The sequence below is a fragment of the Balaenoptera acutorostrata genome, chromosome 6 (assembly GCF_949987535.1).
Source record: "Balaenoptera acutorostrata chromosome 6, mBalAcu1.1, whole genome shotgun sequence".
Taxonomy (NCBI): domain Eukaryota; kingdom Metazoa; phylum Chordata; class Mammalia; order Artiodactyla; family Balaenopteridae; genus Balaenoptera; species Balaenoptera acutorostrata.
In genome coordinates this window covers 105,701,790-105,727,966 of record NC_080069.1, presented here as the reverse complement: position 1 = coordinate 105,727,966, position 26,177 = coordinate 105,701,790, and the positions used below count along the sequence as shown (strand labels likewise).

The 26,177-nt window shown below is 53.6% G+C and overlaps 1 protein-coding gene across 9 annotated transcripts in view; it reads right to left on the bottom strand.

Annotated features, from left to right (window-relative positions):
* The window catches only part of COL27A1 (collagen type XXVII alpha 1 chain), a 144,387-nt gene that overhangs the window by 7,777 nt on the left and 110,433 nt on the right, over window positions 1-26,177 (bottom strand). For 5 of the 9 annotated variants that reach the window (XM_057547779.1, XM_057547782.1, XM_057547778.1 and 2 more), the window contains 23 exons: window positions 25,416-25,523; window positions 21,791-21,844; window positions 21,572-21,679; window positions 20,299-20,352; window positions 19,245-19,298; window positions 15,567-15,623; window positions 15,324-15,377; window positions 14,689-14,742; window positions 14,353-14,406; window positions 13,467-13,520; window positions 13,277-13,384; window positions 12,388-12,495; window positions 11,440-11,547; window positions 8,259-8,312; window positions 7,688-7,750; window positions 7,244-7,297; window positions 7,066-7,101; window positions 6,927-6,944; window positions 6,658-6,693; window positions 6,351-6,377; window positions 3,572-3,637; window positions 2,517-2,685; window positions 1,367-1,476 (listed from right to left, as the gene is read on the bottom strand). In XM_057547779.1, the coding sequence (XP_057403762.1) occupies window positions 1,367-1,476; window positions 2,517-2,685; window positions 3,572-3,637; window positions 6,351-6,377; window positions 6,658-6,693; window positions 6,927-6,944; window positions 7,066-7,101; window positions 7,244-7,297; window positions 7,688-7,750; window positions 8,259-8,312; window positions 11,440-11,547; window positions 12,388-12,495; window positions 13,277-13,384; window positions 13,467-13,520; window positions 14,353-14,406; window positions 14,689-14,742; window positions 15,324-15,377; window positions 15,567-15,623; window positions 19,245-19,298; window positions 20,299-20,352; window positions 21,572-21,679; window positions 21,791-21,844; window positions 25,416-25,523 (1,608 nt within the window). The other 4 variants (XM_057547786.1, XM_057547784.1, XM_057547783.1 and 1 more) reach the window with 4 other exon arrangements.

Sequence of the window (26,177 nt, the reverse complement as noted above, 5' to 3'; positions counted from 1 at the left end):
GACTCTGACAAGTACAGATTTCTGATAACTTTTAAATCATACCATTGAATGGGTAAGAATTTATAGAACTCTAAGGAAAAATTGGATTCACGAAACTGTTAACAAAAGATCAAGATCAAGGATCAATTACATAGGACTGAATGAACTGATGAGGATGATTATAACTTTTTATGACTTTTTTGGAAACATTGGCAGTTCTTTAATCTCTGTTTCCACATTTAAGGAAAACTCTTCTCTTAAGCTAGCAATGAATTACAGCCATTTTGTGAAGTACACCTTTGTGAACAAAGATGAAACAATTACTGTTTCTCCCTACCTGATCCTTCTAGAATTCAGAAGCTCTTGGTGAGTATTCTCATGGCAGTATAATTATTTGCATAAGTTCAATGAGAATCTATCCTCCTTGTAACAGGACACAATTGGAAATACTGGTTATCACCAAGGCTATGAATGGAATGTCATATTTGAGAGAGACATAAACAGACTCAGATATGACCAGATCACTTAAGGAACTAAGGTTGACTTTATGGAGCCAATAAAGCCCCTTAGAAAAATCGGCCTGTTACCTTGATTACAGGGTTCCCAGCAGCCTTACCAGGTGAGTAAGGAAGGTCACTTCCTGGCAGGTACAGGAATCTCAGGATATTTTGAGGACTTTAAGAAGAGATAAATTCACCCAAATCTATAGGTATTCCAGGCAAAGTCTGATGGTAAGTTCTTGGCTTGGCTACCTGGCCTGGAGAGGCTTTTAAAAGTTCAATCTGAGACTCGTTATGAAAGGTTCCAGCAAAGCAGCAAAGAGCCTATGTTGTCAATCACTCTTCTTGCTGCACTTATGTAAATAATCAAATTTACTGAAACTAGACTTAATTTGCAAATAAATTAGTTTTTCTGTGGTTATCGTTAATAGAAATGGGGGTGACGGTACAGAGAAAATTCTCAGCCCAGAGACTGGCACATGGTAAGCGGGCATGAAACATGAGTTACATATTTGCATATACGACCCCGGAACACATATCCCAGGTGAGCGTCACACTGGTTTATTTTGTGCTGATGGTCATGGCTGTCCAAGCCAGGCCAGCTTGGCTAACTCCACCATTTTAGATATTCGGCAGAAAGTTCTATTTGAAGAAAGAACCATTAGCATCACACAACTCAAAAGGGCTTGGAAACTATGGATTTTGAACAATTCATCCCCAATGTACAGATGAGGAACTGGGATTCAGAAAGAGGAGATGACTTTCTCAAGGCCATGTAGCAAGATAGTCAAGGCTCAGTCCCAAACCTGAGTGGGCTGTGGTCCCGGGCAGGGGGCAGGGGGGTGTAGAGAGGGCCATCCAGTGGGGGCTGGGGAGCAGATGGCTACCTTGGAGGCCGTGATGGGCTTGAGACACGTCTGTCCACCATGTGTGAAGTTGCAGGAGACTTCGATGGTGTCGGACGAGCAGCCAAGGTTTGGATCCACCCAGTAGGTACCTGCAGGCAGCATGGGGTGGGGGTGGTATATATATATGTGGGGAGGAACCCGGGGCTTGGCTCTGCAGGTGGACCCCACACCCTGTGACCCGCTGAGCCCCAGTTGGACATGACGTCGGGGAGGGTGGGCAGAAAAGGGATTCTATGAGCCGCAGAGATGGAAGGAAACCCTCTGGGCAGAGCTCACAGCTGGCAGAGTCCCCGGAGGGGCCACGTGGTGGAGCCCTTGCCCATGTCCCTATTGGGTAGCGTCCATTTTACAGAGGGGACAACTGAGGTTGAGACAGGCTGAGTCACTTGCCCAAGGGATTTAGGGATCGTTTAATTGAATGGTTTCACCGCCAAGGCTAGTGATCCTCCTAGAGCTTGGTGGGAGTCAGGGCTTCTACCCCATCAACCAGGCACTTCTGCTGGCACTTGGTTTCCCCTTTGGGTTTCCAAGGGAGCCAAAGGCCTCAGAGCTGAAAGAGTAGGACAGCCGGCCACTCGTCCACCTTCTTGCTCAGTGGACAGAAGGGTGGCTTGCCCAGCTCACAGAGCTGGTCAGAGGCAGGGCTGACCTTCGAACTCTGGTCTCTCTGCCTCCAAAACTGTGGTCCTTCCACAGCACCACATCAGCTCACAGAGAGAGAGAAGAGACTTGGATGAGGTGCGGACAGAAAGGGGGAATCCTGGCTCTGCAGGGAAGCTATGATGGGGTCCCCTCCTGGCCCTGGGGGCTTTTTCTGCCACAGCTCTTGTCCCATTGCACGGAAATGGGACAGCTTGCGGATCTGTGGGCTCTGGAGGGGTGGGACCACTCCTCTGTGTTTCCCACTACATCCCCACACCCCGGGAAGCACAAGCCCTCGGCACATCGTGGAGCTCCGTGACTGTCTGCTGGGTGAGTAAATGACTGCCTCCCCAAGGACAGACACCTGGCCCAGTGGAGTGGAGACTCTAACGCACCACCCCCCCAGCTCCTCCCGGAGCACCCTGCCCCGCCCTGCCCCGCCCCTGGGGCAGGAAGCCCTCGCCTGACACCCCACAGGCCCTCGTACCGTCCACCATCTTCTGCTCACAATCCAAGAGGTCCCGGCAGACCCGGGCGGGGTTCTCTTTGGTGCCCAGGGGCGTCTTAATGCTCTGGACGAGGTTGCTGAGGTAGTGTAAGGTTTTAAAGATCTCCCCTCCCTGGTCCAGCACCAGCCGGTCCGGATGGCTGTAACCCTGTCGTGGGGAGAGAGGGTGGCCATCGGCCTCTTGAGGTCCGAGCCTGGCCGGAGGTCCTAGCCTCCACAGCCCCAAGTTCTTGCTACTGAGGAGACATCCGAGTTCCCAGAAGGGGGCACGCTTGGGTCTCCCTCCACTTAACAAATAAAGAAACTGGGGACCAGGGACGGGTGGGGGCAGATCTGCCAGGAGGGCCTGGAGGCTTGAGAGGAGTAGAGGGTCAGCCTGGATCCTGTGCAGAACAGGAAGGTCCCCGTGAGCGAGGAGTCAAGGGAGTGGTCCTAAATCCCTCGGGAAGGGGTTGGTGAAGGACTTTCCACTGACCCCCAGAATGGAAGGAAGATAACGGGCCTTTCCATCTGCCCTTCCCCCTGGATCATGAGCCCTGAGAGAGCCACCTCGGCATCACCTCTGCCCAGCATCCTGCTCAGGGCACAAATGGAAACGTCTGAAGGTCTGAGCTGGGAGGTAATGAGTTCCCCATCGCGGGAAGGAGGCAAAGCAGCAAAGGGCACTCCTGACAGGGCTTGACTAGAGGACACCTGAGGCCCTGCTCAGCCTCATATCCTGGGGCTGAGTTGATCACCAGCCAGGGTCTTAGCAGAGCCTGTGGACTGACAATGAGCTTCCTGCTCCTGGCGGAGCGGGTTGTGGGACTGAACCATGGAAGCTGCTGTGGGCTCTGGACCCAGGTGAGCATCTCTTCCTGACTCAGGAGGAAAGGGCTCTGGAGGAAAGAGAAAGGGCTCAGGCCTGTTTCTGGCCCCTGCTCTGGCCATGAATCACTCAGTGCGGGCCATGTGGAGGGCACTGACCACACATGGGCCATCATTTCCGTTTCCCCCAGGAAGGGACCCCATGTGGGCAGGGCCCCTGGTGGTACCTCTGCTCTCAGTGCACCACTAGTGTCCATCCACGTCTGGAAAGCTGCCCCAAGGTCATCTTGTTGCTGTGCAGGGAGAAGACAGGGTGTATCTCCTGGTCCCCACACACCCACCAAGTGGGAGCTCCAGGGTCTGAGCAAGAGCCCTCCCACCCCACCTTCCCTGGCGGGATCGTGGCCAACAGCATGCCTTCGGTGGAACTCTCTCCTTCTTCCCCTTGCAAACAGGCCCTTCCGCTCCCTTCCTCCAGGCACTTCCATAGTGCTCCAACGCCCTCAGGATTAAGTCCAAACTCCTCAGCATGGTTACAAGACCTGGACTGAGTGCTGCGGTCTCTGGCCCTGCCTCTCTTCTCTCTCTCACATGTGCTCCGTGCACCAGACACACTATTGAACTTCTAAGTTCCTAAGTACCATGCTCTATCTAGCCACTGGGCCTTTGCACATGCTGTTCCCATTGCTTCTTCCCTCCCTCCATCATTCCATTTACTATTCCAGTGGTACTCAGCCAGGGGCGATGCTGCCCCCAGTGGACATTTGGTAGTATCTCGAGACTTTAGGGGCTGTCACAACTGGAGGAGGGGACGCTACTGGCATGTAGTGGGTGGAGGTCAGGATGCTGCTAACATCCTACAACGCACAGGACAATCACTCATAGCAACGAATCATCTGGTTCCAAATGTCAACAGCGCTGCAGTTGAGAAACCCTGCCCTACGCTCATCCTATAGATGCCAGCTGCCATGGGAACTCTTTCCTGACGTTTCTGTCCCCAGGCTGGGTGTGGACCCCTTTCTCTACATTCCCACAGTCCCCGTGTCTCCCCTTTGGCTTGCACTGTAATTGTCTCACATACACTTGTAGCTCCATCCCTGGCGCTGGGCTTGCCAGAAACACAGCCATGGTCTTGCCATGAAAATAGTGAAGGGGAGAATCTGACAGTGAGTAAAGCGCAGGATTGGGGTCTGGGGCCAGGACTCTGGAGGTACTTCTCCAGTTCAAATCCCAGCCTTGCTACTTACTAACTGCACAATCTGGGCAAGTTGCTTAACCTCTCTTTGCCTCAGTTGTCTCATCCTGATAATGGGCATGACAATAAAACTCTCAGAACTGTTGAGAGGAATAAATGAGTTAATACGTGAAAAGCACTTCTAATGCTGTCTGGCATATAACAAGCACTGAATATATTAGTTATTCAAAAAAACTCAAAACCCTCTCATTTCCCATTTTTTCAGAGGGAAAAGGTTTTTCTTAGATCTCTTCACCTCCCCCTAGCCGGCTTCCTTTTACTGAGTGAAGAAGGAAAGGTGTAGAGAGAGAGGCCAGGGCTGTCATTCCAATTTTGTGGACGAGGCAGAGGGACGGACGGTGAGCGCAGAGAGGTGAGAAGAACAGGCGTTCCGAGCAGCTCGCGGCCCAGGGGATCCTCCTCCGTTCAGTCCTTCCCCTTGGCCATTCCCGGGAACGCCGTCGGGGCCCGCTTCTAACAGTCAATCATCACCGTGGTAAAACGGAGACGGAATTGTCAGAGGGCTTGGGAGGGGGCCATGCTTTCATACAGGCCAGGGTACCCACCAGGGAGGAACACAGGGGCCTGACCTGCCACCTTGCCCGACCCTCTTTGGACTCAGAATCTGAGCTGGAAGGAGTCTGTGATATTATGATTTATAATAAGAAATATATATTTGGTCTTCAATCCCGTTCCTGGCACAGAGCTCCTAAAACCCCTGGAATCTCCTGGAATAGGGTATCTTTTGCTGTGTTAATGAGGTGGCTTTTGGACTGCTCATAAGTAGCCTAAGGATGGGGGCTGGTGGTTGGTGGAACCAACCGTGTGATCAGAGGGTTGGAACTTTCACTTACGGCCTACTGTCTCCAAGGAGGGGAGAGGGGCTGGAGGCTGAGTCAATCACCAGTGGCCAATGGTTTAATCAACCATGTCTGTGTAATGAAGCCTGCATAAAATCCCAAAAGGACTGGGTGCAGAGGGCTTCCGGGTTGGTGAACACACAGAGATCCGGGGAGAACAGGGAAGCCCCTTCCCCATGCCTTGCCCTATGCACATCTTCCATCTGGGGGTTCCTCAGTGACAGCCTTTTATAATAAACCAATAATCTAATAAGTAAAATGTTTCCATGAGTTCTGTGAGCCGCTCTAGCAAATTAACGGAGCCCGAGGAGGGCATGGTGGGAACCTCTGGTTTACAGCCAGTTGGTCAGAAGCACAGGTGACATCTGGATTTGCCACTGGCAAATCTGAAGGGGGGCGGCGAGGGGGGTGGTGAGGGACATGGGGATTGGGGGATGGGGGAGCCAGCAGCAACCTTGTAGGACTGAGCCCTCAACCTGTGGAATCTGACGCTAACGCCAAGTAGTGTCAGGATTGAGCTGAATTGTAGGACACCCAGCTGGTGTCCCCAGCGTTGCTTGTTGGTGCGGGGGACCCCCCTTCCCAACACACACAGGTTGGAATCGGTACCAGAACCTTAAAGAGTTGTCAGCGGATCTGTACAGTGTACCGACAGGACCCTGGAGCCAGCGGTAGGAGGTCTTCCTGGGTTCATAGACAGGGGTGCATTTTGACTAAAAGCTGGGTATCCCGCCTCTCGGCCCAGGGCTCTTTCTGCTGCTTCAGGGTCCAGGATCCAGTATGGAGCGGCAAAAGGACGTGGGCAGTTTAGGGCCACCTTGGCCAGAGAGGGGTCCACTGCCGCCACCCGCCCCCGACACCACCCCCCAGGCCTTACCCCGCGCAGGCAACAGAGAATGTTCTCCAACTTACAAAGTGAATAGGGCTCCCTGGAGGACCCTGCAAAAGAAGAGGCTGGGTCTGTATCTGATGGGGACCGGGTGCTGCAGTCCCGGGGGCTGTCGGGAGACGGGAGGGGCTGTCGGTGCGTGAGAGAACCCACCACGCTGGCCTCTGCCTGGCCCTACCAGGGCTGTGTCACACTGTCCCGGAGGCCTGGCCTGACCTGTGAAGTCAGGGCCAGTCCTGTGAAGGCTGCCAGCACAGCCTTGGGTCTCATTCAAAGGAACCCCACCTGCTGCCCTGCAGTTCAAGGGGTACCGAGCACACAGCTACCTACCGGTGGGCCGGGCTGCCCTCTGGGACCGGGAGGACCCTGGAGGAAGAGGAGAATAATGAGGCCCTGGTCAAAGGCCTCTCATCCCCCCACCCAGCCCAGGCCTCCTCCAGCCGACCTGAGACCCAGGCACGATGGTGGCCCAGGTACAGATTGAGGCCCACAGGGAAAAATGTGCCCAAGGACATGCCTGGTCATGGGCAGGGGAACCCAGAGGGCCCGTCCCTCCCACTCCCCTGTCCCCCCCAGCCCTCATACCCCAGCCCACTCACCCTCGGACCTTGCAATCCCTAGAGGAGGGGCAGAAGCAGGGAGAAAGAGTCAGAGGACCAGGCTGAACCATGCCCGCCCCCTGCCCCAGCCCAACCCTGCCGTACCCCCTGCCATACTGTCCCCAGCCCATCCACTCACCAAGTCCCCTCGCCTGCCTTTGTCGCCCTTCGGACCCTGCAATAAACCATGGCCCAGTGAGAGGGGGCTCAGAGGGGAAGCCCCACTTCCCGGATGGGGAAACTGAGGCTCAGACTGGCCCTGGGTCACAGAGACAGTCTTGCCCCAGCGGTCTTCCTGGCCAGCCCCCTGCACATACCTGGCGTCCTGAAGGTCCCAGGATTCCTAGGGGCCCAATGATGCCTTCCTTCCCCTAAAGGAGAGAGAAAGGCTTGTGTGTCCTTGTCCCAGGGCCTGGGGAATACAGTCACAGGGACAGGAGGGTAGAGGGCAGCCTGAGTGTCCCAAGGGGATGGAAGGGAGACCTCCTCAAGGAGGGCCAGGCTATGCGTCTCCTGTGCCCGTCCTATGTGCCTTGGGGGGGGGCGTCACCAGCGGACGGGGGGAGCAGTGAAAGGGGAAAGGATGGCAGCCCAGCTGGCAGGAACGGCATGAGCAAAGGTATGGAAACAGGAGTGAAGACTGTGGGCAGAGGGGCTCAATGCTGAAGCAGCAGGAGGAGTGGTGGCCACCCGGCTGATGGCTGGCCAGCCTTGGGCCTCGGACAACTGTCCCTCCTGGGACAGACACGGAGAGGACTCACCATCAAGCCAGGAGGCCCCCGAGGGCCCTGGATGCCTTTGAAGCCAATGTCTCCTGGGGGGCCCTGTGGAAGGCAGAGGAAAGGCTGCTGTGTCTGGGCGGCCACTGAGCGAGGGCTCCAGCGCTCTGCCACCCGAGGTCTGGCCAACCTTTGCCCTCCCTGTCAAGGGACGCCTTACCTGACAGGCTCCAGGAAGAGTAACAAATGTGCACAATTATTCAGCAGGTGCCAGAGTGCTGGCTCGGTGCTAAATGGTGTAGGCCTCTGGTCTTAATTGTAACAACCCTTTGCTGTTATTATACCCATTTTATAGATGAGAAAACTGAGGCTTGGAGAGACCGAGTAACTTGCTTGAGGCACAGAGCAGGTGAATTGTGGAGCTGGGTTTAGAACCCAGGTCTGCTGGAATGTGAGTGCTGGGAGACACAGGTGTTCATGCTAGATCCTGGCTGTGTTCCAGCCCACGTTGCAAATGCTCAAGAAATATTTGTTGAGTGAATAAATGAATAAATGAACAAGCAGGTGGATGGATGGGACCCCAAGAGGAACAGTGTAGAATGGGAATCTGTACCTTGGGTCCGAAGAGGCCAGCCATTCCTGGGAATCCCATCTCACCAGAGTCACCCTGTAGGGAGAACAGGATGAGATGGGGCGAGTGGGCCAAGACAAGGGTGCCTGGCCAGTCATGCAGGACCCCTGGGCCTGCCTTCTTGCAGGGATATCAGCCACTCCACCTCGAAGCGATCAGACGAGTGTGAATGGCTCACAAACCAGACACCAGGTCAGCCTGGCCTCCAGCGGGGAAGGAGCCTGTGCCCTCTGCCAAATGGGAAAGTGGAGGCCAGCTCAGGGCTTCCACAGGGGATGCTCTAGAACACTCAGGATGTCCTGTCCCAGGTCTTCAAGGAAGACAGTGGAAGGACCTGTAGACTTCCCAACCCATCCCAAAGGCTCTATTAAGGAATGGGCCCCTCAAAGTAACCCCTAAAAACTGAGGGCCTGCTATGTGCCAAGCACTTTGCATGCACCACCATGCCTGTGTGTTCCCACATCAGCCTGGGGAGACACAGTGTGCCTATTCACAGACCAGGAAATAAAGACTCAGAGAGGGCAGGAACTTGCTCAAAGTCACACAGATGTTGTGGAGTGTGCTAGATTCAGATAAGGTGTACAGTTCCAGAGGCCTGCGTTATATGGTTCGTTATTGCTTAACTTTTTTTTTTTTTTTTTTAATTTATTTTTGGCTGTGTTGGGTCTTCGTTGCTGTGTGCGGGCTTTCTCTAGTTGCAGTGAGCGGGGGCTACTCTTTGTTGCGGTGCGCGGGCTTCTCACTGCAGTGGCTTCTCTCGTTGTGAAGCATGGGCTCTAGGCGCGCGGCTTCAGTAGTTGTGGAGCGCGGGCTCAGTAGTTGTGGCTCATGGGCTTAGTTGCTCCATGGCATGTGGGATCTTCCCGGACCAGGGATCAAACTCGTGTCCCCTGCACTGGCAGGCGGATTCTCAACCACTGCACCACCAGGGAAGCCCATGTTGCTTAACTCTTAAAGAAACTGCTCAACTGTTTTCCAAAGTATGTGGCTAGCACATACTGTTTTCTAGTATGTGGCTTATATTTTCATTCTCTTAACAGTGTCCTTTTGAGAAGCAAAAGTTTTAAATTTCAATGATGTCCGATTTATCAGATTTTCTTTTATGCATCATGCTTTTGGTGTCATTTCTAAGAAATCTTTTTATAACCCAAGGTCTCAAAGATTTTCTTTTACACTTTCTTGTAGAAGTTTTAGCCCTTTTGGTTTTATTTTTAGGTGTATGATCCATGTTGAGTTAATTTTTGTACACAGTATGAAGTATCCAATTGTTCTGGAGCCATTGCTGGAAAACACTATTCTGTATCCACTGAATTACTTTTGCACCTATGTCAAAGATCAGTTGTCTGTATATGAATGAATACATTTCTGGACTCTTTTTTTCTGTTCCTTTGATCTATTAGTATATTTATGGCAATACCATACCTTCCTGATTCCTGTAGCTTTGTAAGTCTTGAAATCAACTACTGTTAGTCCTTCAACTTTGTTCTTCTTTTTCCAAGTTGTTTTGGTTATTCTAGGTCTTTTGCATTTCCAAGTGTATTTTAGAATCAGCTTGTTATTTTCTACAAGAAAAGCCTGATGGGATTTTGATTGGGATTGTGTTGAATCTATAGATCAACTTGAGGAAAATTGACATCTTAACAATATTGAGTCTTTTGACCAATAAACACAGTAAATATCTCCATTTATTTAGATCTTCCTCAATTTATCTCAACAATGCTTTATAGTTTTTCAGTGTGCATGTCTTATACACCTATTGTCATGTGTATCTCTAAGTATTTCATATTTTTATGCTATTGTAAATAGTATTGCTCTTTAGATTTCAAATTCTGATTGCTTCTTGCTAGCATATACAAGTCATTTGAGTATATTGAGCTGGTGTCCTGCTATCTTGCTAAAACTCCCTTATTCTAGTAGCTTTATTGTAGATTCTATTGGGTTTTCTACATAGACAACCATTTCGTCTACAGATGAAAAGTTTCACGTCTTCCTTTTTGATATGAATGACTTATTTATTTTTCTTGCCTTACTGCATTGGCTAGAACTGCCAATACAATGTTGAATAGAAGTAGTGAGAACAGATATCTTTGACTTGTTTCTGCTCTTTTGATCTAGAGAAAGAATTCAGTCATTCACTATTTTTTTTTTTTTCGGTTGGGTTGGGCCTTAGTTGTGGCAGGCAGGCTCCTTAGTTGTGGCTTGCTGGCTCCTTAGTTGAGGCATGCTGGCTCCTTAGTTGTAGCATGTGAACTCTTAGCTGCGGCATGCATGTGGGATCTAGTTCCCTGACCAGGGATCAAACCCGGGCCCCCTGCGTTGGGAGTGTGGAGTCTTATCCACTGCACCACCAGGGAAGTCCCAGTCATTCACTATTAAGTATGATGTTAAATATAGATTTTTCATGGATGCCCTTTATCAAGTTGAGAAAGTTCCTTGGTCTACGAAGTTTGTTGAGAATTTTTATCAGAAATGGAGTTGGATTTTATCAATTACTTTTCTTGCACCTACTGAGATGATTAATTGGGTTTTCTTTTTTCGCTTGTTAATATGGTGAATTACATTGATTTACTTTCAAATGTTATACCATCCTTGCATTCCTGGGATAAACCTCACTTGATCTTGATGTACAATCCTTTTAATGTATTCTTAGATCCATTTTTCTAAAATTGTATTGACAATTTTTGTATCTATAGTTATGAGGTATATTGGTTTGTAGTTTTCTTTTCTTGTAATGTCCTTATCTGGCACTGACATCAAGGTAATGCTAACCTCATAGAATGTGTTGGGAAATATTTCTCCTCTTCAATTTTCTGGAAGAGTTTATGCAGAATTGGTATTTTTTTCTTCCACAAACAATTACTAGAACTTACCAGTGAAGTCATCTGAGCCTTTGTGGGAAGTTTTTAAACTATAGATGCAATTTCTCTAATAGATACAAGGCTGTTTAAGGCTATTTAGAGTTCTGGGTGGGATCACCTCTCCTCATTCTGAAGGGACCGCTCATATCTCATTTCTCAGCTTTTTTCCACCCCCAACCCCGCCCGCAGGGGAGGCAGATGGTATCTGTGCCCACAGAGGGTACTGGTCTGCCCTCGTCACAGAGCAGGAAGGTGGCTTCTGGGTCTGTGTGTGTGAACACGTGTGTTCCCTGGAACTCACTCACCGGCTGGCCTTTGGATCCAGGCTCCCCATGGTTCCCAGGAAGCCCCGTTCCGCCTTCTGTCCCTCGTTTGCCAGGGGGACCCAGCTGCCCGGGTAACCCACTTTCACCCTTAAAGAAATACACCAAGATGACCAGTCAAAGGGAGAAAGTGGCTCAAGGAGAGGGGAGGCGCAGTTGGAGAGACAGAACAGCCATTCCACAGGGTCAGTTAACATCTCCGGGTGCTGGGGCAACAGGCATAGACTTGGGGGTGGCAGAGGGGTGCTCAAAACTTCAGCCTCCTTAAGGGGAAAGTCTCTTTTCTTACTCTGGCATTCAAGGCCCACTTTCCGTCCACTCCCCCACACGCCTCTCCTCTTCATTGTTTCTTCCCAACAGGCCATGCAGTCCCCACCTCCACACCTCCATTCACGCTGTCCCTTCTTGCTCATTTAAATCCTCCACGGGCCAAGGCCATCTCTCCCTCTGCCAGCTGTCTTTATGGAGGGTTCCAACCTCTCTCCAACTAAACCTCAAGCTCATAGAGGGTGAGAGCCCCGTCTGATTCATTCCTCTCAATCTTCCCTTCAGTGTCTAGCCCTGGGCTCAGACTGACTCAGGGCTGCCTCCGCCACCACTCAAGCAAACTTTCTAAAAAGATACCTTGGAGGGTCTCAGAGCCAGCAACATGCACTGTTCCACAAAGGCCCACAAGAGGGCGCCCATGGACAACTCAACAAATAGTTGACAGTGTCAAGGGCCTGGTAGGGGGCAGTATTACAGCTCCTTGGATAAACTATCCTTTAAGTCAAGTTTAAGTTTGGGGAGGGACCCCTGAGAAAGAGGACTCCATTTTCACACAGGCCCTGGGACACGGGCGCTCACATCAGCACTGCAGTCGGTGTCATTATAGTTAGTACCAAGGCAGGAAGGGTGGAGGGCGGGTAAGGGGATTAACAAGCATCTGACCTTGAATCCTGGGGGTCCCTGTGCTCCAGGCAAGCCAGCCACACCTGGATTTCCTCTCTTCCCAGCAGGGCCCACGGGGCCAGGGTCCCCATCGTCTCCCTGCTCCCCCTGTGAAGAAAGAGGGCAGAGGAGGATTTTTCATGTTTCAGGAAATAGGCAGCCAACGAGGCAGGATGACTCAAAACCTGGGTGAAGGGCTTCCCTGGTGGCGCAGTGGTTAAGAATACGCCTTCCAGTGCAGGGGACATGGGTTCGAGCCCTGGTCCGGGAAGATCCCACATGCCGCGAAGCAACTAAGCCCGTGCGCCACAACTACTGAGCCTGCGCTCTAGAGCCCGCGAGCCACAACTACTGAGCCCGTGCTCCACAACAAGAGAAGACACCGCAATGAGAAGCCCGCGCACCGCAACAAAGAGTAGCCCCCGCTCGCCACAACTAGAGAAAGCCTGCGTGCAACAACGAAGACCCAACGTAGCCAAAGAAAAAACAAAACAAAACGAAACAAAACAAAAACCTGGGTGAACCCTGGGTGAAGCTGGAGGTCAAACTGAGGGATGGAGGTCATACTGCCTGTGTGTGAGGATGGCTGGACCAGCGGGACAAATGGGTGGGGAAGGGAAGGGTCTTAAAAACCAGAAGCTCTATTTGCTCACAGGGTATGACCCTCTGGGTGCTGGCATGGAGGAGAGACAGTGAGATGGGCCATAGTCCCAGGTCCCAGGTCCCAAGGGATGAGGCCATTGCCCATGCAGGAAACTTCTGGATGTGCTGGTTCTGCCCATCCAAGTTTCCAAACCCGCTCCTCCTGGCCCATGGCCTACGGCACTCCCCCACGCACACACCTCATCTCAAATGGAGACACCGTCTCTTAACCTCAAGTCCTGCTCACCTGCTGTCCTGCTTGACCATCCCGTCCAGGAAGCCCATCTGGTCCAGCGACACCCTCGGGGCCCTGTCTCCCTACCACGCCCCGAGGCCCCGGCAGCCCCTGCAGGCCCTGGGGGTAAATAAGAAGCTGGTGAGGGCTTCTGGGGAGGGCAGGGAGGTGGGTGGGAGAGGAGAAGCTGTGCGTCACTCACCTGGATCCCCCTCCGTCCTGGTCCCCCAGCCTTGCCTTGCTTTCCCTTTGGTCCCTGAAAAATCAAGGGGCACATAATGAGGGCTTCCTTGAGGAGGTGCAGAACACTAGGAGCTCTGGAAGGGGACCCTTCTGTGGCTGGGGCCTGCCCCTCCACTTCTTGGGCTTTGGCATCTGAATCTGCAAATGGGCCCAAGCAGCCTGACTCAGAAGCCCAAGGTCAAGGCTGGCCTTGGGGCCTGCCAGCGTTGTCACTAACCCTGGGTCCTGGGCCCTCACTGGCAACCCTGCTGCAGAGGCTCCGGGCCCTGGCAACTTCCTGGTGGGAGCGAAGCCCACGGCTGGCTGGTCTATTTAATCCCCATGGGTGTGGCTATCCCTGAGGGGTGGGGGTGGCTCTGCGGGTGGAGGGGTGCACCCTTAGGGGGAAGTTGAGGGCATTAAGGCAGCCTTGGCCCAAACTCAGTGGAGGCAGATGCAGGAGCCCTGGGTGCAAGGCAGGAAACTCCTCTCCACCGCCTCTGAATTCTTCCACGAGCATCACCACCCCCGTGTCTTCCTCCATACCCCCTCACTTCACTTCTCCCAGTTTTCTCTTTCTACAGCGTGGCATGGTGGAAAGAGAGGCCAGCTTTGTATCTTGACTGCCCTGGGTTCAAATACCGCTGGCTGACCTGACAGGTGGTCTCCCTCCGGGAGGCCCTATGAATGGGGCTGGTCATCCCCCCTCCCTCAGGCTGTTTGAAGGGATCTTGGCCAGGCCACACCCTGCAGGGCCCTTCCCTGTGGTTCCCTCTCTTTCTCACAGCACCCCCAGCCCTCCCTCCTGTGTGCTGTGTGCCTGGGCCAGTCTCTTTCCCTTCCCTGTGGACGTCAGGGCCTCTTACCTCGTCCCCTTTCGATCCTTTGGGGCCCGGCCGTCCCCGGGGTCCCAGATGCCCCTGCAAACCAAGGTGAGATGACGCAAGGCAGCCCCAGGATTCTCTCCTGGGGAGGGTGGCCAGTCTCCGCCTGGAGGGGGGAGGGGTGGGGAGGGGTTTGGGGGTGCAGGCTCTGGGGGTGCCCCCAGGGTCAGGGCAGGAGAAACCAGAACAGGCTGCCCCAGGCCCTCCTGCAGGGAGGGTCCCTTTAAGCTTTAAAAGGCCCAGTTCTTTAATTCCCCCACTGCTCCTCCACCACCCCGCTCAGGGCAGGAGGGGGATGGGACGGGAAGCGCCACTCACGGGTTGGCCCTGCTGGCCTGGATTTCCACGGAGGCCTTGTACGCCCTCCTGTCCCTGGAAGTCAAGGAGAGACAGGTGAGGGGGCTTATCTTGAGGGGGGGCGGGCAGGACAACTTCCAGCCTGGAGGACCCCAGAAAGCCCTTGTTCTTCCTAGCCATGTGTCATTGTCCCCCTGAGTCTCAGCATCCTCATCTGCAAAATGGGTGAAATGATGACCCTGCCAGTGAGGATGAAGGTGGGGCGGAGAAGAGCCTAGGGGGCTGCCAGGTGGGGGGAGTTTGGGGGGGGGCCTGGTGCTCATTCAGTGGCCTGTCCACACTGCTTCTGTTGGGAGAGCTGTTCTCGGCCACAGATGGGGACGCTGAGGTTCTTGGAGGGGAGGGGTCTCCCTGCCCCGCCCATCCTCTCCCTCCCTCGGGAAAGATCTCAGACTCTTCCCCTTTCAGCGTGAACTACGCCCTGAACCCTTGCGGGGAGCGGGAGGGTTGCTTAAAGCCTGGGCACTAATGGTGGAAGGACAGGCCTGTTTCCTGGCGAAGGCTGTTCTAATTCCAGGTTGCAGGAAATACAGGCCAAGGAATGCCTTCTAATAACACTCCCGATGCCGCCAGTAGGTAGGAGCTCCGATACTTACGGGGTATCCAGGGTCCCCTGGTTCCCCGCGGTCTCCTCGATCACCCACAGGGCCCTAAACGACAAGGACAACAATAAAAAATGGGCCACCGGATGCAGGGGATGCCACACCTGGGCCTCCCAGGCCACAACCTCGTGAAGCTCGCAGCAGCCTCACCCCTGCTCAGTTTCCCCGCCCCCTCCCAGGTTGGGGCTCCACCCTGGCATTGGTCCACGGGATGGACAGCGGGGGTGGGGGTCTTACCCGATCTCCAGGTGGCCCGGGGTGCCCCTCGGCCTTGCCATCCTCACCCTGCTCCCCCTGTGGACACAAAACTAGCTTTAGGACAAACCTCCTGCTCCTGGTGAATCTGGGGAGTTCCAGACACTCTGCACGGAGGCCAAAAGGGCCTTCATCAGAGATGAAGTCCAGCCGACTTAGGGTTACAGACAGAAAGACTGAGGCCAGAGAGGGAAGGGGAAGATGTGGGGTCAAAGGCAGACCTGGGCATGGAACCAGGAATGTGGAACACAGAACAGCGCTCTTTACCCTCCCCGCTGCTGGACACCACCAGGCCAATGCCCTCAGGCTGTCAGACGGGGTAGCTGAGCAGAGACCTTGGTCACACCCAGCTTTGCAGGGGACCAGCTGCCCAGATCTTCAACAGGTCCCTTCCCATCTCAGAGCTTTTTCTCAGCTGCGGAATCGGAGTGAGGAGGGGTGAAGGGGACAATGGCGATACCCATGCGGAGTGGAGGGGAATTCCATGAAATGATGCAGAAGTCCCTGCATGGTGCTCAGCAGGCAGTGACAATAATTCCAGCAGCTGGCAGGCATGGGCACTGCCACGGCCGCACACAGGTGCTCACTGAATCCTCCCAACAACGCTACAAAGCAAGTGATATCATTCTCCCCATTTTACAGATGAGGACACTGAGGCACAAAGAGATGGTGTGAGCTGCTCAGTCATTCAGCCCCCAATGACAGAGTCCCTTTCTCTGACCCTTGCTGGGAGAAAGTGGGCCGAGAACCAGCTTCAGGACGAATGTCCAACCCTTGATGGGAGCCCCAGAGAAGGCCCTGGGCTGCCCCAGATGGCACTCAGCAGTCGGCTAACTTGCAGGTCTTGTTCATATGACAGCTTCCTATCTGCAAAACGGGATTGTCATGCCTCGTAGCACTGCTCCGAGGACCCAGTGAGCAAAGGCATGCTGCTGCACACAGAGTAGAGGCTCAGTAGAAATTGCCGTTGTTGATAATAATAACAGCAGGGAGGATGTGTGGCATGGAGGTAGTCAGAAAGACTGGGGGAGGAGCAGAGTTTAGAGCCGAGGTCCTTGGGCCATGGCAGGCCGCGCCGGGCCCTGGGCTATCCACAGGACAGGTGGCTGGATGCCATGTGCCAGCTACAAGGAAGGTGTAAGCAGAACAGCAAGTGGCAGAACCTCAGGGCTCAGAATGTTCCAGCCCCAGACAATTAGTGCCACCTCCCATGGGGGTGCATTCTGGGCAGGGGGCTCAAGCCAGGGCACCTCCGAGCCCCCTCGCTGTTGGCAGGGATTGAAGGGGAGGCCTGAGAGGCAGGAGAGAGGGGAGCCGTCCCGGGGGCTGGAGCCTGTCCCAGGCCTGAATCAGTCCGTAGGGCTGGTGGCTGTACGCCTTGGCCCAGGGCCTCTGTGGCTCCTGTGGGCAGAGATCGAAGGCATGAGGGACTCGGCCCGAGGCCTAGAACCAGTCATACCCGGGGAAGGGGGGATAGGTGGCCCAAGGAGTGGGGATTCCCTCTCCTCCCTGACCACTCTCTATGGCTCTTTGTCCCAGGGCTCCGTCCCACAGTGGAGGGAGATAGCTGGACAGGGGGGGTGTCAGGGAAGGGGGCAGTGTTTACCTAGTGTGTTCTATGTGCCAGGCGCTTCATGAAGTATGTTTCATACATGGTTTCATGAAATCCATATAGCACCTCTATGCTGCTGTGACCATTGGTCCCATTTTACAGATGGAGAAACTGAGGCCCAGGGAAGGAAGGGTCTTAGCCAAGGCCACACAAGACTCAAGGGGATGTCTAGGCCCAAAGCCAGCTCTACACATCTCCCCCTCTCCCCCACATTGTGGCTGAAGTTTGGGGATGCATTTTTTAGCACCTGAAAGCTGGTGGGGTCCCCCCATTCCCCATCTTTCTCCTTGTTCTCAGAGTCTTATCCCATTTCCCCAGTCCCTCTGGCTGCCACCTTTGTAGACAGACACATGCCCCACAGGGAAATTCCAAGTTGAACAATATATTGGCTCATCTAAGTGTCTGTTTCTGGCTGGAAAAGCAAGGCCTGGCATCAGACAGAGTCTGAATCTGGTCTTGCAACACCTCCCACTGATCCTGAGCTAGTCCTGGAACGTCGTGGAGACTCAGTTTCCCCACCTGTCAAGCGGGACCCTTACACTTCTGTGCCAGGGTCATGGTGAGGATTATGGAGAAATCCTGGCTGGGGAGCTTTGCTTCGGGGGTGTCCCCCAGGAACCTGCTCTCTCCCCACCCCCCGCACCTGCCGCCAAGCTCCATCCAGCTGTGGTTGGTTGGCTATTCAGTCCTGTGAGTATTTTTATTTTTGAGCTCTATAGGGCATCATTCCACAGCCCCTAGCTCAGGGCCGAGAACATACTAAATAAATCATAAATCCATAAATACCTGTTGGTTAGCAGATGAATGACTGAACTCATAATAATACCTATAAGTCAGAAAGTGCATCTGGCTGACATATATGTGATGTCCTGCTTAGCCTCGTGTTCCCGAGGTACCCATCCACTTAATAGATGAGGCAATCAAGGCTCGGGGAACGCTGGGGCCCTGCCCAAGGCCCAGGCTCAGGGCAGTTTTGGGGTTAGGGTCCAATTCTCAGCAGCCACAAGAACTGCTTCTGGGGATGCAGACGACCCAGAGTGCAGGCACCCTCTTGCTTCAGGCTCCATGTTAATCCCTCCTACACCAGCCCCGGCAGACCGTGAGGGCCGAGGAGGGACTCGGGGTTCTGATTGACACTTTCTGCAGCTTCCTGTGGGATGTGTCAGAGCCTGTGGCCCACTCTGATTGCAGATCTGTTCTCCAAGCAGGAGGAAGGGGCCAGCTGGACAGGAAACCAGGCCAGGGTGATTCACCCAGCAGCGAGATGTAGTTAGTGGGGAGCTGACTCGGCAAAAGAAAGGAGGGTTGGTGAGCAGGGGGGCAAAGAGACAGCAGTGGGGTGCCTGCTAGGAGCCTGTTCCAGCTGAGCCATCAGGGGAAGGGGGAGGAAAGGAAGCAGGGACTCAGAGCCACTAATGTAGGAATCAGAGACTTGTGTCCTGGGCCAGCTTGGTGCTGCCTTGCAATGTGACCCTCAAACCTCTGGGCCCCCGCATGCCCACCTGCATAGTGGGGTGGGGCACGGTGATCAGCAAGGTTCCTTCTACCAATTCCTGTCCTCTACCGAATCTGGAGCCAAGGCATGGGACCTGGACACGTCTTCCCTCTGCCTGGGCGGTTCCTGGCCTCGAAATGCAGGTGCTTCTCACTCTCCATCCTAAGCCCTCTCCTGGCTCTCGCTGGGTGATCTCGTTCACAAGTGAGGCTTCAATGCCCACGTTCGCACAGATGATGGAATGGCATTGTTACATGACTGATGTCCATTTCCCCTGGCTCAAACAGAAGCTCCAGGAAGGCAGGAACTGCGTCCATTTTTGTTCTGGTGCCAGGCACAGAGACGACACCCAATATACCTGTGCTGAATGTAGGTCTAATGGCTCCTGCCTGCCGGCCACAGCTGGGGTGACACTGGCCTCCTAGCTGGCCAAGGTGTGAGCAGGGATGAGCCTGGCGTGAACCCACGCTAGCCCAGCCGCAGTGGCCCGGGGGCTTGCTCCCGCCAGCCCCGGATATGAGAAAGCAGCTGCCGCCCAGGACCGGATACCCACCTTTTCACCCTTTGGTCCAGGAGGTCCGAGGGGTCCCATGATGCCTTTGTGTCCCTGCAGGAAACAAGACGGCAGGAGGTGAGAGCATGGGGGAGGGAGGAGTCGGGAGGGACAGGTGACGAAGGACAAGAACTCAAAGATGGAAACACTCTGGGCTGTGCGATCAGGTCCCGGCTCTGTCCCAACTCGCCGTGTGAATCTGAGCAGGCCCTGTGCCTCTCTGAGCCCTGGCCTCCCAGACATGCCATGTCGGTCCCAGACACACCTCTAAGGGGTGTCCGCTTGAGTGGCTGAAGGCTCTGCTCATGCCATCTTGGAGCAGACCTGGGACCAGGTCTCGGGAGGACCAGCTGTGTCTTCTGGGATGGGGCAGAGGCAGGGGGCAAAACGCTTGCCTCAGAGGGCTTCCCCAGGCCGGGCTGAGAACTGCACACGCAGACTCCTTCCTTGGGCTCCCGGCACCCACTCTCCAGTCTCCCTCTCCTTTGCCCTCTGCTTCTCCTCCCCTCCCTGCAGTATCTCTTTCAGACACTGGATCTCACCTTCAAACTTAAGCTGTCAGGCCTTGCACACACATTCTTTAGCCTCCCCGAGCCTCAGTTTCCTTTTCTGAGCAAGCCCCATGCCTCGCTGAGGCCTAGGCTCCCAGATGTGTACCATGGGTTTGGCTCAGCAGCCTCTAAGCGGGGGGGAGTTGCCAACTTGGATGTGAGAATGGGCTAAGACCCATCCCTTGCACAGAGAGCAGCGGTGAAGCTCAGACACGAGGTGTGTGCACGGCACCCACCATGGGAAGGAAGGACTCAGCGAGGCCAGGGATTGGCGGGGAGGTCTTCCTCTGTCCACCCCACCCCTGCCTGGCCCACAGGTGGTTCTCGACCCCACCCCGGTCTGTGGGCCCAGGTGTTCCCTGGGGCGAAGGAGACCGTGAATCTGCCTGCAGTGGCCCGAGGGCCAGCCCTCAGCTAGGAGGAGGTGGGCGCAGCAGCCGAGGTGGCCTGAGTCCAGGCCTGCAGGGCAGAGTTCCGCAGAGGGGGAGGTGACATTTCCTTACATCGTAACCAGCCAGCCCCGGTTCTCCTTGGGCCCCCATCCGTCCTGGAGCACCCTACGAGAGGAGAAGACCCACGTTGGTACAGAGCGCCACTCTCACGGCAGGAAGGCGGGCACTCTCTCCCGCGGGCTCCAGCCCAGTTCAGCCCAGCAGCCTGGCACCTCCACTCTGCCCAGAACCCAGGCTGGAGAGTCAGGTGGAGAGCAAGTGGCATCTGTCCCTTCCTCTCCGGAGCATTCCTCCTCCCGCCCAGCCCTTCCTTCTTCCAGCTCCAGTGGTTCATGAGAGCCAATGGCTAAATTTTCCCCAATTTTGTGAGCCAATTATGAAACAAAACCATGGTGAAAAATTAAATTCCATGAACTTACAGATAAATCAATTAATTATATTAAAAACAAAGATGACAAATATTCAAAACTCATCCCTTCCTAGTTATTTTACTATACTTTACTGTTATCTATGCTCATGAGGTTACTTCCATTTGTTGAATCTGTGTGGCGGAAACACAGACATCCCTGGGTATCCAGAATCTGCAGGGGATCGGTTCCAGGACCCTCTGCAGATGTGAACCCGCGGATTCGGGGGCCGACTATACCAGATCATGGGGCTCTCTTACCCATCCCCTCCCAAGTCTGCATTCAATAACATCGCGTTGGCACCTTGAAATCAGCCACCGTAGGAGCATTTATACCATGGAATCTTACAAGCGCCACAAACCAGCACGGCTGTTAACTGGCACGCACTGGCAGCTCAGAGACACCGCATCACCCTTGCCTGCCCCCTCCCTCGCTTCCTCTTGGGGCCTTCCTCTCCCTGCAGCAGTAAAACCCCTCAGGGACCCTTCCCTTCAGGGCAGGCCAGCAACGGGCTGGGCCACCCTCAGAGTCACCCAGGGATCTGCAGCAGCTTCACCGTGACCCTCATGAACCTCCTTCCCATGGGAAAACTCCTTGTTCAATAAAAATACTCCCAAGGGTCTGGTCCCCTCTCTACACCCCAATAGCAGGACTTGATAATAGGGCGTTATAAAGGGCTTCAGAAGACCCACAGACCCCTTCAAATCGCCAGAAATACTGTGTTGTGTGTACTTTTCCAGGGAGAGGGGCTATAGCTTCTGTAGGTTCCCAAAGGGATCAATGATTCCAAAGAAGTGGCTGGGACAGTGGACACAGGCGTTTAGCTGAGAGCTGAGGCGGGCGATGCTCTCCTCTCTGCCCTTGGCCCCCTCTGCTCCATGCCTGACCCCTACCCCACCCACCCAGAGAGTTCTCACCGTTGGTCCCAGGCTGCCCCGGGACCCTTTAGGGCCTGGGGTGCCAGGGGGTCCGGGGTCTCCAGGGACGCCCATCTCACCCAGCTGTCCTTGGTAGCCCTTGGCACCCTGCAGTGGAGGAGAGACAGGCTGTCAGCAGGCCCCAGCAGAGGGGAGGGAAGGGCGGGGGCTGCAGGGCAGGGACATGGTGGATCCAAGCAGGAGGCGGGGGAATCCTACCTTGGCTCCCATGCGGCCCTTCTCGCCTTGCTTCCCTGGTTTTCCTTCAGGACCCTGAAAGGAAAAGGAGGGAAAGAGAGAGAAAGATGAGAAATGAGAGACTACGGAGGCAGATCCACAGAGTATCGGAGCACTAGCTCTGGAAGCAGACCGCCTGGGTTCAGATTGATTCTGCACTCAATACCCGTGTGACCTTGAGCGTGACCGCACCTCCTGTGGTCTATGTCTTTGCAAAGTGGGGGCAGTGGTCGTATTTGCCTCACAGAGCTGAGGATTCAACCTGGTGATACAGTATCATGCTTGCAAGGTGCCTGGTCCGTAATAAGTAAGTGCTCGATAAATCACTGTTGTCATGGTTACTGCTGGTGCCCAGGCTGTCCCCATGGGAGCAGCTCTCTGCACGGAGCCCTCTCCATGTGCCAGGCACTGTCCCACCCTCCTAACTACCCTGAGCCTCAGGCCCGATTCAGAGCCCCTCCCGTAGATGGTGACAGCCTAAGTTCCTAAAGGTGAATCGACTTGCCCAGAGTCCTGCTGGTCCAAGGCAGAGCCCTGATTCAATCGCAGATCTGTCTGATTCTGTGTCCAGGGTGCCCACTGATGACAGGCAGGCAGGAGAGGTTTCCTAGGTCTGCCCTTGTCTCTGAGATGTTGTGTGTCACTTCTGACAATCCCCGAGACCATGTCCCACTGACAGGGCCCCCTCCCTCAGGGGTTGAGGCTGGAGAGGTTCCTCAAAGTGGCTCTTTGTGACAGGAAGGTCAGCCACCCTTCCCTACTCTCCCGCTGGGGCACCCAGGCCACTCCCGCTGAGAGGCCACTCTGCCCCCTCCCCCAAAGGCATCCCAAAGCGCTGCTCTCCCCTGCCCTGCCCCAGGGGGCCCAACTGTCTCCACAGTTGTCAGGGAAACTCAGTTCACTGGGGCTGAGTGAGTGTGAGTGTGCACGAGGGAGTACAAGACAGATGACAGAGCAAGAGCGAGAGAAGAGAGTCCTAACCCCAGGCCCCACTGGGTTGGGATGTAGTGGGTAGGGCAGGCAGTGTTTCTGACCTGAAGGGACATCCAGACTGCCTGCAGAGGACAGTCCCCTCAAAGCCCAACCCTCAAAGGGAGCTGGGAAAAATATCTATGTTCTTGGTAAGCACTAAAGAGCTGGTTTGATTTAATCCCTTTGGCTGCATTAACAGAGGCACATGCTATAGGATGAGGGAGGTGATACTCTCACCTTGGAATAGGCATTGCACTCTAAGAGGAAGTACTGACTAATTGTGATGGAGGAGGGGTAGGAAGAACAGTGGCCTTGGAGGGACCAAGCACAGAGTGCCCTGCATCCTGGTGCTTGAGTCTTCACGTGACCCTGGACAAGTCCCTCCCTTTCTCTGTGCCTCAGTTTCCCCACCTCTAATATGAAGGCCTTGAACTAGCCTTGCACTGTCCAATATGGTGGCCCTTAGCCACACATGGCTACTGGGCACTTGAAATGTGGCTATTGTGACTGAGGAACTGGATTTTTAATCAATTAAATTTTAATTAACTTTAAATTTTAAAACTGGTAATTCAATGATTGCAAAACTTCTAACATTTTTGGAACAACTTGGGATATGAATCTACATTTTCAATTGTATGTTTTATGAAATCTAAATACAGATCAAGTATTTCCAATGAAAATTTAGCATCTGAATTGAGATGTGCTCTAAGTGTAAATTACACACTGGATTTCAAAGACTTACAAAAAAAAAAAGGATGCAAAATAGCTTATTAATGATTTTTTATATTGATTACATGTTGATATGTTAGTATGTTGGATAGATTGTGCTAAATATATCATTAAAATTAATTTTACCTATTTCTTTTTACTTTTTAAAAATATAACTATTAGAAAATTTTAAATTACACACATTAACTCCTATTCTGTTTCTACCAGACAGCATTGGACTTGACAATCTCAAGGTCTTTTGCTCCTCCAGTAATTAAATACTAAATAATCATCATGGCCCCACCGATGGGCCAGACACTATGTCCGAACTCCATATCATATCTCATCCAATTCTGGCCACAGGGCTGGGAGGAAGGGATTATTTATCCCATGTTAGAGCTAAAGAAACAGGCTCAGGGGGATGAAGACCCTGTCAACGGGTCACCCAGCTAGGTAGAATGAAATGTGGATTCTTACTTTCTGGGACACCCCTTTTCTTAGGCTGGTCCTGTTTGGGCAGTTGTGAACCATGATTACAGGAGCTGGTGGCATTTACCAGCGGAATGAGGTGATTGCAATGGCTGATCCCTTGTCAGAAGGAGAAGCAAGTCAGTGACAAAGAATTCAGTACAGGGCCAGGGAGACAGATGTCTCCCCCAGGACCGGGCAGCCGGCTGGGCACTTGTCTGACAGCTCCTCTCCAGCTGAGAGTATCCCCGATGGTGAGAGAAACGCTGAGTAAGGGCTGGAGCACCCAGTGGGGTGAGGCTGTGCGGCCAGAATGAAGACCTTTGCTGGGCCCCCATCCATACAGATGTATTTCTGGAAAGGCTTTGATGGCTCATAAAATTCTATTTTTAAATCCTCCACTGTTTCCAGGCCACAGAGTGGGAGATTCTTGTTCTGCAGCCCTGATGCCAAAGAGACTCAAATACAGGCCTCTCATCACCTCTGTCACCTGACACACACTCAGTCTGGCCCCAGTGAACCTCTTTCCAGTTCCAGTGTATGAGGACTGACAGTGACAGCAAAATACAGACATAAACACTGCTACCACCACCGCCAACACCATCTCCATCTCCATAGCCACTGTCACACCACTGCCACTGCCATCACCATCACCAACAATAATACCACCACATCATCCATCACCACCATCATCACTACTATCGCCACCATCACCATCACCGCCACCACCAGCTTCCAGTCACTTCCTCCTCCAAATTCATAAAGATCATGTTTTATATTTCTGGTGCATTTTATAAAGTGCTTTCCTATCCAAAGTTTCATCAACTCTTCAGATGAAAAAACCAAGGCTCAGAGAGAGGCAGTGATGCGCTCAAAGCCATGCTGACAGTGGGTACTCGAGCCAGAACTCAGCCTTTGGACTCTGGGTCAGGGCTATTTCTGCCACATGTTGCTGCCCATTCCATAGTCATGATGCTCAAAAGTTCACTGAGAAAGAGCCCCTGGAACACTGAAACTCAAAATGATCTCAGTGCACATTCTTCCAAATCCTTCATCATACCAAGGGTGCGACCCAGAGAGGGCAAGGGCAAGTGAAAGGTCACACAGCAAGTTGCTGATGGAGAATTGGGCCAGCGCCTCTCCTGCTAAATTCAGTGTGGCTGAATGTGGGGGGTGGGCAGGACGAGGTCAGCAGGGGCCAGGTCTGTGTAGGGCACGGCAACCAGGCTAAGGAGACCGATGTTATTCCTGTGGGCACTTGGGAGGCGTGGGAAGGTTAGGCCGGGGAGGGGCACAGTCAGGTTGGTTCTCCGTGAAACTCTCACGTGAAGGAAGGATCACAGCACAAGACCCTCTGGCGGCAGCTGTCAAAAGACCTCCCACCCAACTGCCTGAACAGGCCCAAGCGTTATTCTCACCCAGGAGCCCCAAGTGCTGGCACACAGCTGTGCACACTCACCCGGACGCCAGTGATGCCAGGGGGGCCGGGTGGCCCGTCCTCACCCTTCAGTCCCTCCTGGCCCTTCTCGCCACGTTCACCGTCGGGCCCGGGGTCACCCCTGTCCCCCTGGGTTGGAAAGGCATGAGGAGGGGAGAGAGAGAAAGAATAAATGTCACCAAGTCCATCAGAGGCGCCAGACCTCAGAGCTCCATTTGGATGTCCACGGCAGACCTGCCCCTGGATTCCCCTGACGGTTCTGCCCAAAGGGTCAGCCTGGTAGAGACAGCACGCAGCACGTGACAGTTTCTAGCGTCCATGCCTGGGCCATGGAGGGAGCTGCTCAGAGAGAAGAGAGGACCCTGACCACGCCCACCCCGTGGAGTTTACAGCAAAGAAACAGGTTGGGAGAGTAGGACGATTTCTCCCCGACACTGTAGACACATTGGGAGGACAAGAGTCTTAAGAAGCCAAAGGAAATTAAAAAAAAATTTTTTTTCTTTTCTTTTTTCTTTTTTGGCCACGCTGCGCAGCATGCGGGATCTTAGTTCCCCGACCAGGGATCAAACCCGCGTCCCCTGCAGTGGAAGCGTGGAGTCCTAACCACTGGACCGCCAGCAATGTCCCAAGAAGCTGAAGGAAATTTTTATAAAGGAAAAAACTCACCCGATTCTACCTCTTGGAACAAACTCTTTCCATGTTTCTGAGTTGCATTTTCAACCCTCACTTACACAAAACAGTTTACAATAATAAGTAAAAGGTAATCGTTTCGATTGCTACATA